At 39.7% G+C, this 21,204-nt stretch overlaps 2 protein-coding genes across 18 annotated transcripts in view; both read left to right on the top strand.

Annotated features, from left to right (window-relative positions):
- The window catches only part of LOC141403579 (protein still life, isoform SIF type 1-like), a 392,764-nt gene that overhangs the window by 347,343 nt on the left and 24,217 nt on the right, over positions 1 to 21,204 (top strand). For 14 of the 17 annotated variants that reach the window (XM_073986229.1, XM_073986221.1, XM_073986220.1 and 11 more), the window contains 10 exons: positions 6,590 to 6,760; positions 7,724 to 7,918; positions 7,989 to 8,097; positions 8,167 to 8,346; positions 8,413 to 8,550; positions 8,630 to 8,787; positions 9,116 to 9,481; positions 9,607 to 9,814; positions 9,894 to 10,149; positions 14,738 to 14,841. In XM_073986229.1, the coding sequence (XP_073842330.1) occupies positions 6,590 to 6,760; positions 7,724 to 7,918; positions 7,989 to 8,097; positions 8,167 to 8,346; positions 8,413 to 8,550; positions 8,630 to 8,787; positions 9,116 to 9,481; positions 9,607 to 9,814; positions 9,894 to 10,149; positions 14,738 to 14,841 (1,885 nt within the window). The remainder of the gene's footprint in view (positions 1 to 6,589; positions 6,761 to 7,723; positions 7,919 to 7,988; positions 8,098 to 8,166; positions 8,347 to 8,412; positions 8,551 to 8,629; positions 8,788 to 9,115; positions 9,482 to 9,606; positions 9,815 to 9,893; positions 10,150 to 14,737; positions 14,842 to 21,204) is intronic. The other 3 variants (XM_073986231.1, XM_073986228.1, XM_073986219.1) reach the window with 1 other exon arrangement.
- Positions 14,894 to 17,363, top strand: LOC141401526 (uncharacterized). Its single transcript, XM_073981817.1, is given in 1 exon segment — positions 14,894 to 17,363. A coding segment is annotated over 1 exon segment (2,274 nt). The 5' UTR covers positions 14,894 to 15,089.

The following is a 21,204-nucleotide window of genomic DNA, read 5'->3' as shown; positions in this document are numbered from 1 at the left end:
GTCTGTCTGCCTGGCTTGTGCGCACGAACAGTTCAACTGATTCGAAATAAATTTTGGGTATCATAATATTTTGTCAAAACTTAGTTTAAGTTCGTAGATGGCCATATCGGTTCACTCCTTCTGAAAGATAACTCTCGAAGGCAGCAATGGTCAAAACTTTGCACAAAGTATTATTCCTTCCAGATATAGATCTGGTTCGAATATGCACTATATCTGTCCACTCCTTCGGGTACCTCCCACACAAAATTCGGATAAAGTGAAGTTTAGGAGCTCCTCTCGCATCGTTTTGACTCTTTTTCAGTATATTTTTGGAGCGGCCTCATTTACAATGGTTCATTTTGTTCCGGAGTAAGTCAATATTTCCTAAGATAATGACCCAAAAGCTTCAAAACCTTGTCGGATATTGTGCAAGATAACTTTAAAACTTTTTTTTATACCCTCAGCATTTATGCTAACGAGGGTATATACACTTCCATACGGGCAAAATGTGTCTCATCGAAATAATGGTTTTAGACCCCAAAAATGTTTGAAGGAAATGTGTTTCAGACAATTTGGAGTTGATTTAGCCATGTCCGTCCGTCTGTCTGGCTGGTGCGCACGATAACTCTTGAACGGATCAATCGATTCGATCTAAATTTTGGCTTTCATAATATTTTGTCCAAACTTAGTGTAAGTTCGAAAATGGGTTATATCGGTCCACTCCTTCCGGTACCTCCCCTACAAAAGTTCGAAAATGTTCGGAAAACTTGTGCGCACAATAACTCTTGAAGGAAGCAACCGATTTGATCCATACTTTGCAAATCGTAAATTTTCAACTAAACTTAGAGGAGGTTCCAATATGGACCCAGTCGGTCCACTCCTTCGGGTACCTCCCACACAAAATTTCGGATAAGTTCAGAATAGGACCTGCTCTCGAATCGGTTTGATTTTTGTTGCAACAAGTTGTATTCATTGCACCCCATACTTCCTGAGAAAATAGCCTGAAAAATGCAAAAAGCCCCTATAACACCGTGTGTTGTGGATGAAGCGCAAGATAACACTCGAACGGAACTGCAGATTCTGTCCAAAATTTGGCTTTCGTAATATTTTGTCCAAACGTAGTTTAAATTCGAAGATAAGCCATATCGGTCCACTCCTTCAGGTACCTCCCCCACAAAAGTTCAAAAATGTTCGGAAAATTGTGCGCACGATAACTCTTAAAGGGAGTGACTGATGTAATCCATTCTTTGCACATCCTAATATATCTACCAGATATAGATCAGGTTCGAATATTGACTTTATTTGTCTACTCCTTCTCGTACCCCTCACACACAATTTTGGATAAGTTCACTTTAAGACCAGCTCTCGAATCACTTTGATTTTTGTTGAAGCGATTTGCATTCGCTACCTCCATAACGACGGTAAAAGTTTTTTCAGGGGCAAGTCCATATTTCTTAGGGAAACAGTCCGAAAGATGTACAAAATCCCTATGTCACCATATGTGGCTGTCGGTGAGCACGATAATTCTCGATTTGGTCCAACATTTAGTCTTCGTCATATTATATCCAAACTTAGTCTCAATAGGGGCAATACCGGTCCACAACTTCCGGTACTTCTTCCCAATATTTAAGGAATGTCACTAAAATGCTAGGACGATATCATTTGAATGGGGCAACCAATTTGGTCCAAACTTTGGATCTCCTAATATTTTGTCAAAATTTAGTTTAACTTCTAAAATTGCCCATATCGGTCCTCCCTAAAAGGGAGTACACACTATCAATCAAAAATGACAGCCAACGTACTTTTAGGACAATTTTCCGGCAAATAACAACTTTTATTTAGCGAAAAACCTTTTAAATACAATATATACGGTATTATTTAGATATTACAAGAGAAATTTTTCAGTTAGGCTTTGATATTCACGAAATAGACATCGATGACTGTCAGTTTTGCATGTCAATATGTACTATACTTAAGGGTACCTGCACTACAAAAGTTCAACATTTGTGTCTTAGTGCAGTTAATTCCTAATCCACATTTTTGTCGGCAAGTTCAAATGTCCGAAAAGGGCCACAAAATTCTCAAGAGACCTTAAATACATTCGATCTGTCCGGAGGTGATAGTTCGCTTCACATTGGCTGAGGGTATATATCTGTCGGCAAAGCCGACTGACACTTTTTTACTTGTTTGTCGGCAAGTTCACACGTCCAAAAATGGCCACAAATTTCTGAAAATTCTTTAACTACATAATTTTTGGCGAAAAGTATTTTGGTGGTGTATTCGATCTGTCCATTCAATTTACACAGGCTAAGGATATGTCCCTGCCAGTAAAGCCGACTTATACTAATTTATTCGTTGAGATTTTGAGGAACAATAATCGGTTTCCCATCAGTTTTTTTCGTGGGTTTCGCAACGTCCTTTACCGAAGATGGCAAAAGAAAAGTTTCTAGAAATATGCATCCATCTGAAGAACTATTTTGTTCCATGCGCCCTGTTTTACACAAATAGAATTGTGGGTTTCTATGGCGAAGTTCACACTAGCGCTGTTTCAACATGGCGAATTCGAGTTAATAGGGGAGGAGTATGATGTAGTGAAACCGCTGTACATGGTTTTCTTTGTTTGCTATGTAGCCTCTTCCTATTATTTGGGTCTCCCCTCTGGTGGTATTTACCCTGGTAGCTGGCATTCTTCTTCTGTGATGGATGGGATGTGATCTCTGAGTACAGCATCCTTACTCTATCTTCCAACTGAATGCTATCCAAATCTGCCTGATAAGTGCGTCGAACTTCTCTCTATAGACCAATTTCTCTAGATCATGAATATCTTTCCGAACATGCCTAATACTTACTTACTTACTTACTTACTAAGTTGGCCCATTACAGAACATTTGTACCATAGACCGAACTAAGAAAAGATCTCCATTCCTCTTTGTTTTTCGCTTGACTTTTTGGAATACCGCGCCTTTTCATTTCTTCATCCACTTGTATGCTCCATCGAAGCTTAGGCCTGCCCATTCTGCGTGCACCGCCATGTGGCATGTATTCATACGCCTTTTTAGCAGGTTGATCATCGCTCATTCTCATGATATGGCCTAGCCAACACAATCGTTGCATCTCGATATGTTTAACTATATTCATGTCTTTGTATACCTGATATAGCTCGTGGTTCATACGACGTCGGCCCGTAGATCTTTCGAAGAATTTTCCTCTCAAACACACCAAGCACTGCCTTATCTGCTTGCGCAAGTACTCATGCTTCGGAGCCATACATTAGCACGGGTAGTATCAGCGTTTTGTATAGTGTTATTTTTGTTTGACGAGATGTGGCTTTGTTTTTAAATTGCTTACTTAGACCATAGTAGCATCTGTTGGCCAATACAATTCTTCTTCTTATTTCACAACTGATGTTGTTTGTTGTGTTTATGGCAGTGCCGAGGTAGACGAAGTCTTTAACTACCTCAAAATTATAGGTACCAACTTCCACAGTTGGTCCGAGCTCTATGGACGCTTTGCGCGTCGGCACCTTCAATTTGGTCTTTTCGCCGTTTACCGCCAGACCCACTTTCGCAGATTCTGCTTCGACTTTCCTAAAGGTATCAGTTACTTCCTTTACTGATCGTCCTATGATGTCTATGTCATAAGCAGATGGTGCTAACTAGCTGATCAGCGCGTCGCCTCCGGTTTTAAACAGCTCGGCTGGTAAGCCATCGGCTCCTGCTGCTTTATTATTCTTCAGCCGGTTGATTGCTGTTTTTACCTCATCTTGGCCGGGCGTTATACATTCTATACCATCTTCTGGGATTGGATCTGTGGTATCATCGTCTTCTCTATTATTGGATACCAACAGATTGGAGAAATGTTTCTTCCATATCCTGAGCACGCTATCTGTATCTGTTATCAGATTACCTTGCTGGTCTCTACAGGAGGATGTGCATGTACCAAAGCCATCTGTTTGATGTTTCACACTTTGGTAGAATTTTCGGACTTCGCTCTGGCTCCAGTACATCTCAATTTTTTCATACTCCCGCTTTTTCATTTCTCTCTTTTTCTTGCGGAAAAGACGTTTCTCTTCTCTCCTTTTCTCCCGACATCTCTCTCGTGCGCTACGCGTTGCGACTGATTGTAAGCTAGCTCTATATGCCGCATTTTTCTCTTTGGTAGCTGCACGACACTCCTGGTCATACCATAAATTCCTTTGTGGAGGTCTCTGGAATCCAAGTGTGGATTTTGCAGCTGTTTGCATGGAGTGGGCAATATGTTGCCATTGTGTTGTTATGTTATCGGGACAAGGAGTGCTCGCCTAATAGAGTGTGAAAAGCCTGTCCACAAGATTGTGGCAGGGATGCTCACGGCGATAACAGTCAAACAGATTTGTATCGACAACATCTAATTGTGCAGTATTTGGTTCGAGAGTTGTCATGCGCACCAGCCACTGCACATGCTGGCCGTATGGGTTTTTTGCCGATTTCGGTTCATTTTCTCAAGAAGTATGCATTCGCCACTGAAACAACTAGTACCATCGTAATAGAGGCATTGAGTGCAACCGGTTACAAGAAGAATCAAAACGATTGGAGAGGAGGTGCTTAACATCACTTTTCCCAAATTTTGTGTGGGAGGTACCTGATGGAGTTGACATCTAAAGTTCATATTCGAACCATATATATGTCTCGTAGAAATTTTACGATGTGCATAATATGAACAAAATCCGTTACTGCCTTCAGGAGTTATCGTGCGCACAATTTTTCCAAACATTTGCGGGAGTGGTACCTAAAGGAATGCGGGAGTGGTACCTAAAGGAATGGGCATATATGGCTCGTTTTCCGACTTAAACTAAGTTCGGACAAAATATTAGGATGGCTAACTTTTGACCGAATCGGCAGATCCGTTCTAGAGTTATCGTGCGCTTCAGTCAGCCAAACAGACAGACGGACGGACATGGCTAAATCGACCAACTTTAATTTGTCTAAAGCGGATTTCGTCCAAACATACTAGTGATCTGAAACCATTATTTCGATAAGGCACATTTTGCCCTTATGAAAGTGATAACCCTGCTGAGGGTATAAATATTTTTAAATTCCTCGAAAAAAGCCCACTGTTCACTTCCTTGTGTCTTTCTTTCAGCATTTAGTAAATCATTAAGGTGAAATAATGTTTTACATTATTTCACCATTTTTTTTACTCCATGACTTTATGTGTGTATGTATGTGTGTAATGTCTTTTGTGTATTAACGAAAATACTTAATACCATAACAGCTTGTATTATAATCAAGGACCTTTCTACTATCCACTACAAACTACAACTGACAACAGTTATGAAGAGCAGAGTGAACAAAACCCGACTGACTGCCTGCCATTAAAACTGAAGTCATTTGCATAAAATGCAACGAAAAGAGTTCTACAAACAGAGACAAAAAAATGTTAATAGAAATATAAAATTTCTAAATAAATAACTATAACACTAAGCTGTTCAGCGAGGGGGAAAGAATTGGTGAAAGGCCAAAGGTTCTTAGAAAACTTTAATAACTTATTTTTCACTGGAAATCTATAGCTCATCTTTAAGTGGAATTTGGGTGGACGAGCAAGCAATTGATGAAATGAAATTTAAATTCAAATGAAATTCATTCTTTACATTCAAATTGAAAATTTGTGTAGTAGTCAGCATAATAAACGGCACTCAGGTGCCACCACAAAACTCGAACATCATTTGTCTCTCGCTCTCTGTTTCACTTTATGTCTGAGTTTGGTTTTGGTTGTGGATTCGTAATGAGAAATTTGTTCCGTATGCCAAACATATGAATGCAAGTGAAATTCTAAATGTGCGGTGTGAACATTAGACAGGAAATAATAACCACATGCACACACTGCTTCGCCCCCACAATAACACACACACACACACACGATTCCTTGGAAATTTGGCATTTTTGCCAAGTTTAGATTGGCAGGGAAACTTGAAGGACCTAAAAGCTGTAGAGCCACCAACATATTGCACTCAACATAAATCAAATGGACCTCAAGTCTTGCAGGTGGTTGTGGTTTTATTTAGGGTTGCATAGCTATGATGTAAATGGAAATAGTGGACACCTCTATTCAATTATCAAATTATAGTCAATAGTAAATGTCATCTGCAGACAACCATCACCAACCCTCATCCTCACATCATATCAATCACTAAAATGTCATCCCTTTCCTTTGCTGTTTCACATGATGTTACGGACCCCCCGCCTTGCTCTCTCTCTCTCAAATGCCCTATGCACTATCCTCTCGTTCGCTGACTCTTCAAATCAAATATCATTATTAAGCACACCTAAACATGTTTTTTTAATTCACCTTTATTTTATATTCATGTGTCATTCGAACAAACAAAAACAAATTCTATGCGCCTAAAAACCAAAATTCGCATGTGTCATTTGACGTCAACAACAACAACTACTACAACAAACACCAACAACACAACATGACATTCCTGACCACCACAACAATGACAACAACGACGATGACAACAATGACCCTTCTCCACCTCCTCCTCCAACACCACCACGACCACTAACGACAAATCACCACCACGACAACCACCACGATGACACGTTGAACGAACCACCAACAACAAAAGGTTACCGGATTTTGTCGTTCACCTCAGGAAACCCGCAAAGCGAGTCCCACAGGATCTGTGACATCATCGGTTTCAAATGCAGCCCTAACGCCGTCACGCCAATTAACGGATGCCGAGAAGTTACGCAAAGTCATATTGGAATTGGTCGATACGGAAAAAACCTATGTTAAGGTAAGTGAATTTAAGGACTAGAAATTAATTTAATAAGAAGATTTTTGTGAGGACCAAAAAGGCCGTGAGGCGTGGTTAATTTAAAGATTTTTTGTGAGGACCAAAAAGGCCGTGAGGCGTGGTTAATTTAAAGATTTTTTGTGAGGACCAAAAAGGCCGTGAGGCGTGGTTAATTTAAAGATTTTTTGTGAGGACCAAAAAGGCCGTGAGGCGTGGTTAATTTAAAGATTTTTTGTGAGGACCAAAAAGGCCGTGAGGCGTGGTTAATTTAAAGATTTTTTGTGAGGACCAAAAAGGCCGTGAGGCGTGGTTAATTTAAAGATTTTTTGTGAGGACCAAAAAGGCCGTGAGGCGTGGTTAATTTAAAGATTTTTTGTGAGGACCAAAAAGGCCGTGAGGCGTGGTTAATTTAAAGATTTTTTGTGAGGACCAAAAAGGCCGTGAGGCGTGGTTAATTTAAAGATTTTTTGTGAGGACCAAAAAGGCCGTGAGGCGTGGTTAATTTAAAGATTTTTTGTGAGGACCAAAAAGGCCGTGAGGCGTGGTTAATTTAAAGATTTTTTGTGAGGACCAAAAAGGCCGTGAGGCGTGGTTAATTTAAAGATTTTTTGTGAGGACCAAAAAGGCCGTGAGGCGTGGTTAATTTAAAGATTTTTTGTGAGGACCAAAAAGGCCGTGAGGCGTGGTTAATTTAAAGATTTTTTGTGAGGACCGAAAAGGCCGTGAGGCGTGGTTAATTTAAAGATTTTTTGTGAGGACCAAAAAGGCCGTGAGGCGTGGTTAATTTAAAGTTTTTTGTGAGGACCAAAAAGGCCGTGAGGCGTGGTTAATTTAAAGATGTTTTGTGAGGACCAAAAAGGCCGTGAGGCGTGGTTAATTTAAAGATCTTTTTTTATGAATTTTTGTACCAGGCAGAATTTTTAAAATTGTTAATGCTTATGCCTACCCCATTTATCCTTGCAGCATTTAAATAATCTACTCGAAAACTATTTGGAACCCTTGAAACGTGAAACTTTCCTATCGAATGCCGAAATCAATGCTCTATTTGGTAATATCCATGAAATTGTCACATTCCAGAGGCAATTCTTGCAGAATCTAGTTGAGGCATTAGAGCTTGAACCAGATTTCCATAAATTTGATCATCCTAGTCAATATCGAGTAAGTACAAGATTAACCTGCATGTTGGATTTTGGAGTAAATGAAACTTTCCCTTTTTCCATTTTTCTAGAATGTCTTATTTGCCATCGGTTCCGCATTCCTCTATTATGTAAATCATTTCAAGCTCTATTCATCGTTTTGTGCCAGTCACAGTAAGGCCCAAAAAGTTTTGCATCCAAGTAAGTTTATTTTCCAGATTTGCTATATTGTTGTTGTTTTCCCCGCAACCTCATTCTACCAACTTTCAGATGAAGGAAATCATGCATTGCAAGAGTTCCTAAATGCTCGCAATCCCAAACAGCAGCACAGCTGTACCTTGGAATCGTATTTAATAAAGCCCATACAACGTATCCTAAAATATCCCCTGCTTTTGCAACAGTTACGTAATTTAACCGATTCTCGGGCCGATGAACATTTACATTTGTGCGGTAAGTACAACCGACAAGGCTATGGTTTTTAGTTGCCATTTTAATGTGTCCCTTCTTTTTTAACAGAGGCCCTCAAGGGCATGGAAAAGGTTGCCGAACATATTAACGAAATGCAAAGAATCCACGAAGAATATGGAGCCATATTTGATCATTTGTTCCGCCAACATCAAAAGGCCTGCAAACAGCCCATTGACTTGAGTCCAGGTATTTTGGGGGAATAGTGGTTTTGTGATCAAGATTTTAAGGTTTAATTTGTTGTTGTTGTTTGTTTTCCCCAATCCAGGTGATCTTCTATATTATGGCGGTGTTGAGTGGTTAAATATTTCCGATTTTCTGGGCAAAATCAAAAAGGGTCTGGAGCTACATGCCATGTGCTTCGTATTCAAATCAGCGGTTGTGTTCCTTTGTAAAGAGCGTCTGAGACAAAAGAAGAAACTGATGGTAACAAAAGATTGACCTTCCTAAGTTTAAGAAAGAATAACTTGCATCTCATTTGTTTCCCTTCCATCAGCCGTATCTAAATAACCCACACTGTTTCTCTGCTACTCCACACATAATTTCCCTCCTACCTTTTCTTTAGTTTGTTATTTTCATTTCCCATCTCTTGAGCCTCACAATCTTTCATTTCCTTTCATACATCATATCCGTCCTTCTTTTCTCCATTATTTCTTACATCCCTTACTCTTATCTTCTCTCCATTCCCTCCAAATCACATTTTCCCTTTTCTCAATTGATCATTAACCATTCTTCTTTTTTTCTCATACCTTAGGGTGGCTCAAGTAAAAGCACACCCAATGAGGTGGAAATCATACGCTATCAAGTCTTAATACCCGTCACCGAAGTCCAGGTGCGTGCCTCATCGGCCAAGGACATGGATTCACATTTCCTTTGGGAGCTGATCCACCTGCGCTCCCAGCTGCAACGTCGTTCCGAAAAGGTCTATGTGCTTTCGAATAGCACCGCTGATTTCCGTAATGCATTCCTAAAGACCATACGTCAGATAATACGCGAAAGTGTCCGAAATATGTCGATTCCTATGAAGAATTTCGGTGGTAGTTCTGGTTCGGTATCGGGCATGTCATCACAGGGTGGTTGTTCGGGAAGTTCACAGACTTTGGAGAGGCCAAAGCAACAGGTAAGCAGCCATGGACACAATTCTGCAATCAATTAGGCTTGGCCCTATCTCTGTTCGCCTTTTACTAACCAAATTTATTGCTATTTGTCCCCCCACACCCCGCGCTACCTCTACTCATTTTGTAGATAACAATAATGCAGGGTTCCCAGACATTGGGTAAACCTAAGAAAAAATCCGGCTCACAAAGACATTCGGCTGGCAACATAGATTATGATAACATCTCAGGTAGTCAGGAGGCAGAAGATGTACCATTCCAAGAGCATCATCAAATGCATCATACATTACACACCTCCACTTTCCGTAGTCGTAGTAAAACTGTGGGCGATGCTTCAGGTAAAAAAAAAAATTGGATCCAGCACTCCCACCAGCACAGCCTAGAAAAATGTTTCTTTAATGTTGTTGTTCTCTTTAGATATTCTAGGTTCTGCCATGGATGCAGCCCAACAACAGCAGCAGCAACAACAACAACAATTACATATTCATTATCAGCAGCAACAACAACAGCACCAGCAGCAACAACAACAACAACATCAGCAACAGTTACAATCCCAAAGTGATGTCGAACGCATGGATCCCGGCACCAAATCGGAAGGTGAAGAGGAATTCCAACAGGGTACAATTAAAACAAAAGCTTCCCTGGGAAGGACACCAAATCATTTGACATTAAGGTGAGCTCTCCCACACAATAGAGATCTTTCAATTTTTCTAAAAATCTCTTGTCGAACGCTGTTGACTCTCTGGTCAATGATTTATGACACTCGAGGTAATAACTAGTGACTCTCCTTACAAACACCATTGATTGTCGAGGTCAAGAACTATCGACTCTGAGGTCAATGACTATTGACTCTCATGTTAATGACAATCAGATCAATGTCGAACGCTTTTGACTCTTTGGTCAATGATTTATGACTCTCGAGGTAATAACTAGTGACTCTCATTACAAGCACAATTGATTCTCGAGGACAATAACTATCGACTCTGAGGTCAATGACTATTGACTCTCATTTTAATGACAATCAGATCAATGTCGAACGCTTTTGACTCTCTGGTCAATGATTTATGCCTCTCGAGGTAATAACTACTGACTCTCAATACAAGCACCATTGATTCTCAAGGTCAAGAACTATCGACTCTGAGATCAATGACTATTGACTCTCATTTTAATGACAATCAGATCAATGTCGAACGCTTTTGACTCTCTGGTCAATGATTTATCACTCTCGAGGTAATAACTAGTGACTCTCATTACAAGCACGATTGATTCTCGAGGTCAAGAACTATCGACTCTGATATCAATGACTATTGACTCTCATTTTAATGACAATCAGATCAATGTCGAACGCTTTTGACTCTCTGGTCAATGAAATATGACTATCGAGGTAATAACTAGTGATTCTCATTACAAGCACCATTGATTCTCGAGGTCAAGAACTATGGACTTCGAGGTCAATGACTATTGACTCTCATGTTAATGACAATCAGATCAATGACCATTCACTATCGGGCCTGAAGTCACTGACTATTGACTATCAGGTCAATTGCTATTGATTTTCAAGTCAAAATCTATTAACTATTAGGCCCGCTGATCAAAAACTACTGACTCTCAGGTCAATGACTATTGACTATTAGGTCAACGACTTTTGATTATCAGGTCAATAATTATTGCCTATTAGGTCAGTGACTAGTCATTCTCAGTCTAATGACTACTGATTACAAGGGCAATGACTATTGACTATCAGGTCAATGACTATTGACTATCAGGTCAATAACTATTGACTATCATGTCAATGACTAATGATTCTCAGTCTAATTAATATTGACTCTCCGGTAAATTAATTTTGACTCAGTGGTCAAAGAGTATTGACCCGCTAATGAATGTCTATTGACTCTTAGGCTAAGTACTATTGGGCCACTGGTCAATGACTATTGACTCTTAAGACAATGATTTTTGACTTGGTAATCAATGCGTATCCATTACCGAGTCAAAGACTATTAACTATCAGATCAATGACAATTGACTATAACGTCAATAAATATTGACTATCAAGTCAATTGCTGTAGACTATGAAGTCGATGACTATTGACCAGCAGGTCATTTACTATTGACTATCAGGTCATCAATTATCATGTCAATGCCTATTGACCATCAGATGAATGACTATTGACTATCAGGCTAATGAATAGTATTTTGGCAATCAGGTCAATGACTACTGACTATCAGATTAAAAACTATTGACTGTCATGTCAATGACAATTGACTCTCAGGCAAATGAATATTGAATCTAAGCCCATTGACTATCAATTATTATTGGATATCGAGTCAATGACTATTGAATTTCAGGCCAATGACTATTGGACCACTAGTCAATGAGTATTATCTCTCAGGTTACTATTAGTCGAATGACTATGACAGATTAATGGATATTGATTATATTCTCAAAGATTATTGACTATCAGGTCAATGAACATTGACTAACGGGTGAATGGTAATTGACTATCAGGTCAATGACTATCGACAATCGCGTCAATGACTATTGACTATCAGGTCAATAACTATCGACTATCTGGTCAATAAATATCGAATAAATTACTCCTGAATATCGAGTCAATGACTATTGATTATCAGGTCAAAGGCTATTGACTATCAGGTCAAAAACTATTGACTATCATATCATTGACATTTGACTCTCAGGCAAATGACTATTAAATCTAAGGCCAATGACTATTAGGCCACTCTACAGTTATTATTGACTATCAGGTCAATTGACATTGACTCTCAGATTAATGAATATTGAGTTATTGGATTGGATCAGGCCAATAAATATTAACACTAAGGCAAATTAATATTGACCCACAGGTCAATGACTATTGACTATTCGTCGAATGACTCTTGACTTAGCGATCAATGAGTATTGATTATCTTGTCAAAGATTATTAACTACCAGGTTAATGAACATTGACCATCGGGTGGATGACCATTGACTATCAGGTCAATGACTATCGACAATCGCGTCAATGACTATTGACTATCTGGTAAATGAAAATCGGATAAATTATTATTGAATATCGAGTCAATTACTATTGACCATCAGGTCAACGACTATTGATTATCATTGACCTATCGACAATCGAGACAAAGGCTATTGACTATCAAGTCAATGACTATTGATTATCAGATCAATGACTATCTGGTTATTGGATATCGAAACAATTACTATTGGATATCGAGTCAATGACTATTGACGATCTGATCAAAGACCATGGACAATCAAGTCAAAGACTATTGAATATTAAGTCAAAAGCTATTGACTATCAGTTTAATGACTATTGAATCACAGGCCAATGACTATTGTCAATGATTATTGACTATCAGGTCAATGAGTATTGACTCTCAGGTTAATGATTTTTTACTTATTGGTCAATGGTAATTGTCTATCAGACCAATAAATATTAACACTAATGCAAATTAAGATTGACCCACAGGTCAATGACTATTGACTATTAGTCGAATGACTATTGACTTACCGATCAATGAGTATTGATTATCTTGTCAAAGATTATTGACTATTAGGTCAATGAACATTGACTAACGGGTGAATGACAATTGACTATCAGGTCAATGACTATCGACAATCGCGTCAATGACTATTGACTATCTGGTAAATGAAAATCGGATAAATTATTATTGAATATCGAGTCAATTACTATTGACCATCAGGTCAACGACTATTGATTATCAGGTCAAAAAATATTGACTATCATGTCAATGACAATTGACTCTCAGGCCAATGACTATTGAGTCTAAGGCCAATGACTATTGGGCCACTCGCCAATTATTATTGACTATCAGGTCAATGAGTATTGACTCTCAGGTTAATGATTTTTTGCTTATTGGTCAATGGTAATTGTCTATCAGACCAATAAATATTAACACTAAGCCAAATTAATATTGACCCACAGGTCAATGTCTATTGACTATTAGTCGAATGACTATTGACTTACCGATTCATGAAAATTTATTGTCTTGTCAAAGATTATTGACTATCAGGTCAATGAACATTGACTATCGGGTAAATGGCAATTGATTATGAAGTCAATGGCTATCGACATTCGGGTCAAAGACTATTGACTATCAAGTCAATGACTATCGACTATCTGGTCAATGAATATCGGATCAATTATTACTGAATATCGAGCCAATTACAATTGACCACCAGGTCAACGACTATTGACTATCAGGTCAACGACTGTTGACTATCAGGTCAAAAAATATTGACTATAATGTCAATGACAATTGACTCTCAGGCCAATGACTATTGGGCCACTCGCCAATTATTATTGACTATCAGGTCAATAAGTATTGACTCTCAGGTTAATGATTTGTTGCTTATTGGTCAATGGTAATTGTCTATCAGACCAATATATATTAAAACTAAGGCCAATTAATATTGACCCACAGGTCAATGCTTATTGACTATTAGTCGAATGATTATTGACTTACCGATCCATGAAAATTGATTGTCTAGTCAAAGATTATTGACTATCAGGTCAATGAACATTGACTATCGGGTAATTGGCAATTGACTATCGACAATGGGGTCAAAGACTATTGACCATCAAGTCAATGACTTTTAACTATAAAGTCAATGACTATCAATAAACTGGTCAATGAATATCGAATCAATTACTATTGAATATCGGGTCGATCAATATTGACTATCAGGTCGAAGAGTATTGACTATGACGTCAAAGACTTTTGGCTATCAAGTCAAAAGCCACGGACTATCATTTCAATGAATATTTCGTATCTATTCAATGACTATTGCCTACCAGGTCAATGACTATTGACTTTCAGGTCAATAAATATTGACTCTCAGATCAATGATTTTCGGCATAAGGTAAAGTCGATGGCTATTGAGCAGCGGGTCAAAAACTATAGTCTAACAGTTCAATTGACTCTCAGGTCAATGACTATTGCTTATCAGGCCAAAGACTATTGACTTTCACAACAATGACTATTGACTATCAGGGCAATGACTATGGCAATCACGTTTCTAAGTAATGACCTTTGCATCTCAAACTCACTTGTCAACAAATAAGACTATTGACTTTATGACTATTTTACACCCTGATTGATGAATATTCTCTTTCATTATATTATTATCTATCGCCATATCATTCACCCTCTCTCTTGAGCCTCTCTTTCTCTCTCACAAACTAATCAAATTCTTATCCGTATTGTCTTTTCTATTTCAGTACCACATCGACACTATCCGTTGGCAGTACCGGTAGCCAGGCACGTTTAATTCAATCATCACATCCTCCATCAACGTATCAACCAGTTCTTATGAAAGACTTAGGTAAGCGTAGCTCTATTTCTGATGACTATTATAAAGATAGCAATAGGGTAGCATTGGCTACGGTCACAGTGGAAGACGATCATGATGATGGTGATGATATAAATACGACAAATAATGATGATGATAATTATTCTAATTTTAATGACCAAGTTAATAATGTTGTTGTTGACAATAATGATCATGACGATGATGATGATGACGACGACAATGATGATGCCAACAATGACAATTATAATCAAAATCAAAATATGTTAACACAAGAGACAAGAGTATCTCAAGCTACGGCCACAACTGCAGCAACAACACCAACAAATTTTAATTTAAGTCTAGCTAGTGGTAGCAGCAACAATACAACCAGTTGTGGCACTTCCCAAACACATTCCCATGAAAGTCAATTCATTTCCTCCTCCTGCTCAACGTCCACTTCCTTGCATGCTACTACAACGCCTGGTAAATTTTCTCCTCGACAATCGCCCAATCGCGATGTGGAAGTCATTGAAATATTCAAAAGTGAAATAGATAGAATTAGTGCTGCCACACAGCAGGTATCGGTTGTGCATTTTTCCTCATCGGGCAAAGAGTCTTCCAGAAAATCACCCTCGTCCCGCACGGCGGCGGAGAGTGTTATGGGCGATACGTCCAACAGCATCCAGCAGTATATGGATAAGCATTTGTGTGAATTGCAACAGGACAGACTGACTGAGACCATAACGTGTGACATTGAAACGTATATGGCCAATTTGAAAGAAACCTCGCTTGAGGCTACGGATTTGCAAATAGAGGGTAGCGATCAGCAGCAGAATGATTCGAGTCTGTCGCCGGAGCCGCAAACGGTAGTAGAAAATACCCAGCAGACAGTAACGGCAGACATTGAATCACCACCCAGACCCATAATTGAATCGGATAGTACAGGTACGGCTACCTATACAACATCGGAAAAATCGGAAGATGAGTCGGAGGGTGGAACTTCTGGGGCCTCTACCACCACCACACACCATGTGGTCATAGATAAAAAGGTTGACAAGGTTTTCAAGTCCAAATCATCGGACAAAATTGCCAAACCTTCGAAGACCAGTTCTAGTGGCAGCAATGGCAGTAGCAGTGGTTCTGGTGCTGGCTCCAAAACTAAACTGAAATCACCTCGCCAAAATATTTACATTTCTCCCGATCGTTCCAAATCTCAGGGTAGCTCTCCGGTACGCATTATCAAAATCAAATCACCACGCACCAGTCTGAGTGATCAGGGCAAACGTTTGAGTGTCAGCTCCAGTCGCGACTCATCACAGGACAGACTATCGACGGGTCGACGTACACCCAGTCCTCGTCGAGCCTCTGATGGTGGTGGCGGCATTTTAAAGCGCTCCGCAAGTCCCTCTGGAGGTATACTCAAACGTCCGCCCAGTCCTTCGAAATCGAAAAGTCCCGATCGCAGTTGTCTCAAGAAATTGACACCCTCTCATGATTGTAGCATTGAATCGTTGTCACCTCACATCTCACCACGTGATAGCATTGAATACCTTTCACCGGATCGTTCCACTACCACATGCACAATGTGCCAACATCATTCGCCGCGCAATAGTTTCGATAGTCGCAGTTCCGAACCCAATCTTGATTTACCGCGTTCTTCCCTAAAATCCCCACGGGGCAGTTTTGAATCACGCTCTCCCGATCGTAGTTTTGGTGGTTCGCGTAAACGCAGTGCCTCCGCGCATGCCCACATTGACAATGGCCATAAGACGAAGACTGCCGAAGCCTATTACCAGTATTACCCGATTTATGATAATCGCACTTGCAGTGACCACTATGTGTCGGTGAGGCGTGATAGCGATCATCGTCCCGAGGGCATACATCGGCGAGCCAGCAAATCCCTAGAACGTTCCATGTCACGTGACAGTACCACAAGTAGCTCATATCGTTATGGTGTTTCGCCCGACCGCTATTATGCTCCCATTTCGGATGCCATAAATGCTCCAATGCGTTCCCAATCGGCTGAGAACACCTTCTCTTCCGCCTCCTATAGGCATGATGCCACTCCAGCTGGTGCCTATTATCACTTTGGCGCTCCAACTGCAACACTACAACAACAATATGGCCTTTATCATGAACCACAATGTCCCCATGACCGCCCCGCTTCCTATCAACTGAGTTCTTCCGCTCCAGAACATACAACATGCATGGACTGTTTGTATCAGAAAAGGCCATCCTAGCATAGGGGGCGCGTGCGACAAAGTCGTACGCGCAAAAAGGTACCACGTGGGGCAGTACTGATACAAGGACCGGGCGGCATAAGCGGAATGTCGGGTCATGGTGAAACTTGTGATCCAAGTTTGTTTAGTTCACAGGCAACATTGGTACAGCAACAACAGCAGCAGCAACAGCAATCGCAGGTTATGTTGGCGGCCCAACAACGTGTTATGGGTTCATCCGGCGGCGGCGGTGGAGGTGTTGTCCCTGATATGGGTGGTGGCGGCGGAGGTGGCGAGTGTGTTGATTGTCATGATTTTTATGAAATTCATGTTTAAATTGCAAGTGTCCCACCAACAAACAAAGAGGGAGAGATAAATAAATTTTGGTTTAAGAGAAATTTAAGGTTGACAATTTGAAATATTGGGAAAATTCAAAAGACACTTGCAAAGGTTCCTAATACAGGGTATTTAATAGCAGAATAGAACAAAACAAAAATACATACATAGCGGAAAATGTAATACCTCAGCAGTTGCAGTATAACAGGAATTAGAACAACACACACACTACAACACTAAAGGACACTTATCGCTCTCCCCCTGTTTTTCTCTCTAAATCACAAGCAAACAAGAAAAACTCTCTTACGTAGAAAAATTACATTCCCAAAACAAAATAAAAACAAACAAAACACAAAGACACACAAAATGAAGAAAATATAAAACAAAACTCTAAGATAAAGTTAACATTCAATAAAATCAAAACAAACAAAAAATTAAAGAGAAATAAAATATAACTGTAAATTTACACACAAACATACATACTAAGAAATAATTCCTATCTAACCTAAATAATCAAAATCTCGCTGTGTAACATTGTCACATACCTCACAGTTGAATTAAAGTGGGAAAACGGCTTATGACCGGAGGACAAATCAGAAAATGATGTTAAATAACTCAAGTAAAACAAGTAAGAAAGTATCAGTCAGCTTAGCCGACAGATATATACCCTCAGCCAATGTGAAGCGAAACTTTTACCTCAGGACAGATCGAATGTATTTAAGGTCTCTTCAGAATTGTGTGGCCCTTTTTGGACATTTGAACTTGCCGACAAAAATGTGGATTAGGAATTAACTGCACTAAGACACAAATGTTGAACTTTTGTAGGACAGGTACCCTTAGGGAGGACCGATATGGGCCATTTTAGAAGTTAAACTAAATTTTGATAAAATATTAGGAAATCCAAAGATTGGACCAAATTGGTTGCCCCATTCAAGTGATATCGTCCTAGCATTTTAGTGACATTTCTTAAATATTGGGGAGAAATACCGAAAGTTGTGGACCGGTATTGCCCATGAAACTAAGTTTGGATATAATATGAGGAAGACCAAATGTTGGACCAAATCGGTTGAACAGTGCGAGAGTTATCGTTCTCGTGTTCTCCGAACGCCACATATGGTGACATAGGGGTTTTTTTTACACCTTTCGGGCTGTTTTCCCAAGAAATATGGACTTGCCCCTGAATAAACTTTTACCGTCGTAAAGGAGGTAGCGAATGCAAATCGCTTCAACAAAAATCACAGTGATTCCAGAGCAGGTCTTAAAGTGAACTTATCCGAAATTTTGTGTGAGAGGTACTAGAAGGAGTAGACAAATATAGTCCATATTCGAGCCTGATATATATCCATATACATCGGTCACTCCCTTCAAGAGCAAAATTTTTCCGGACTCTTTTGAAGTTTTGTGGGGGAGGTACCTGAAGAAGTAGACCGATATAGCCCATCTTCGAGTTAAAACTATGTTTTGATAAAATATTACGAAGGCCAAACTTTGGAGCGAATCGGCAGATCCGTTCAAGAGTTATCTTGCGCTCCAACCACTACACAAGGTGTCGTAGGGGCTTTTTGCACCTTTCCGGCCATTTTCTCAGGTAGTATGGACATGCCCCTGATGATACTTGTACCGCCGTATAGGGGACAGTGAATACAAGTTGTTGCAACAAAAATCAAAGCGATCCGAGAGCAGGTCCTAAACTGAACATATCTGAAATTTTGTGTGGGAGGTACTAGAAGGAGTAGACAAATATAGTCCATATTAGAACCTGATATATATCTGGTGCAAAGTATGAATTACATCGGTCACTCCCTTCAAGAGTTATCGTTCGCAACATTTTTCCGAACATTTTTGAAGTTTTGTGGGGGAGGTACCTGAAGGAGTAGACCGATATAGCCCATCTTCGAATTTAAACTATGTTTTTGATAAAATATTACGAAGGCCAAATTTTGGACCGAATCGGCAGATCCGTTCGAGAGTTATCTTGCGCTCCAACCACTACACAAGGTGTCATAGGGGCTTTTTGAACCTTTCCGGCCATTTTCTCAGGAAGTATGGACTTGCCCCTGATGAAACTTGTACCGTCGTATGAGGGAAAGTGAATACAGGTTGTTGCAACAAAAATCAAAGCGATTCGAGAACAGGTCCTAAACTGAACTTATCCGAAATTTTGTGTGGGAGGTTACCCAAAGGAGTGGGCCGATTGAGTCCATATTGGAACCTCATCTAAGACTGGTAGAAATTTCACGATGTGCAAAGTATGGGCCAAATCAGTTACTCCCTTAAAAAGTTATCGTGCCCACACATTTTCCGAACATTTTGGAACTTTTGTGGGGGAGGTACCGGAAGCGAAAGGAGTGGACCGATATAGCTCATCTTCCAACTTAAACTAAGTTTGGAGAAAGTATTACGAAAGCCAAAATTTGAACCGAATCGGTTCATCCGTTCGAGAGTTATCGTGCGCACCAGCCAGACAGACAGACAGACGGACGGACAGACAGACGGACGGACAGACAGACGGACGGACATGGCTAAATCAACTCCAAATTGTCTGAAACACATTTCGTCCAAACATACTTGGGGTCTAAAACCATTATTTCTATGAGGCACATTTTTGGTCGTATCAAAGTGTATATACCCTCTTTAGCCTAAAGGCGGAGGGTATAAAAAGGGCTATGTTCGGCCGGACAGAATTTTTTATATCCTCCACCATAAAATATTATTTAGTTTTGTTTCCTGTCCAAAATTTTAGGAGATATTTTGTGACCACGCAAACCCAAATGCCTAAATATCGACAGAAAATGTTTCAAAAAATTCGGTCAAAAAATGTAGCTAAAATCCGCAAACCAATCCGCAACGCATATAACAAACCAAGGACCCATGCTGACGATCTTTGGTTGATATATTTTGTAACGACTGGGGACCTCAAATGTGAAATTACAGGTAGTTCGGTCCAAAAGTGTAGCTACACCCCTCAAAATATCGAAAATCGGAAGGTACTGTTAAATGGAGGCTACACCAAAACATGGACCTATGTTGAAAACTTTTAGTAGAGATGTTTTGTGACCACTGGGAATCTTAAATGTGAAATTACAGGTAGTTCGGTCTAAAAGGTGAAATTACAGGTAGTTCGGTCCAAAAGTGTAGCTACACCCCTCAAAATATCGAAAATCGGAAGGTACTGTTAAATGGAGGCTACACCAAAACATGGACCTATGTTGAAAACTTTTAGTAGAGATGTTTTGTGACCACTGGGAATCTTAAATATTAAATTACAGGTTGTTCGGTATAAAAATGTAGTCGAAATCCTCAAAATACTGAAAATCGGGAGTTATTGTTATATGGGGACTATACCAAAACGTTGGCCGATAAAGCCCATCTTCGAAATTGACCTGCCTATGGAAAAGCGAAACTCGGGTGCAATAATATAGCGTTCAATTTCAATTATTCAATTAAATTATTGCGGACGCATAAATATATGGACTCGGAATTATATCCTGTTCAAAATGGTTTACAAACGGAAAGACCAACATAATATAACCTCAATACTATGGTATGAAATTCCAGAAAATATCCACCCTATTTCCACCGGAGGCCAGCCATGGACAATTCCTAAAAATTTCAGGAAAATCGGTTCAGTAGCTTTGTAGACTTTGGGTCCTAAAAATGTAGGTAAAGTCGAGGACACAACCACAATTGTCTCGCAAATTAAATTCCAAACCGATACATTCGTAATTATTTTAAACATCATTTTAAAAAATAGGGTATAAGGCAAGGGCTCCGCCCCCTCCGAAATTCAACAAGCTTTGTATCCCATTTTAACCGGTGGCCATCCCTCTACATTCCCTGA

This window comes from Musca autumnalis, unplaced genomic scaffold (genome assembly GCF_047663935.1).
Source record: "Musca autumnalis isolate F117 unplaced genomic scaffold, ASM4766393v1 scaffold_4, whole genome shotgun sequence".
In the NCBI taxonomy this organism is placed as follows: Eukaryota; Metazoa; Arthropoda; class Insecta; order Diptera; family Muscidae; genus Musca; species Musca autumnalis.
This window is presented reverse-complemented; position numbering and strand designations above follow the sequence as displayed.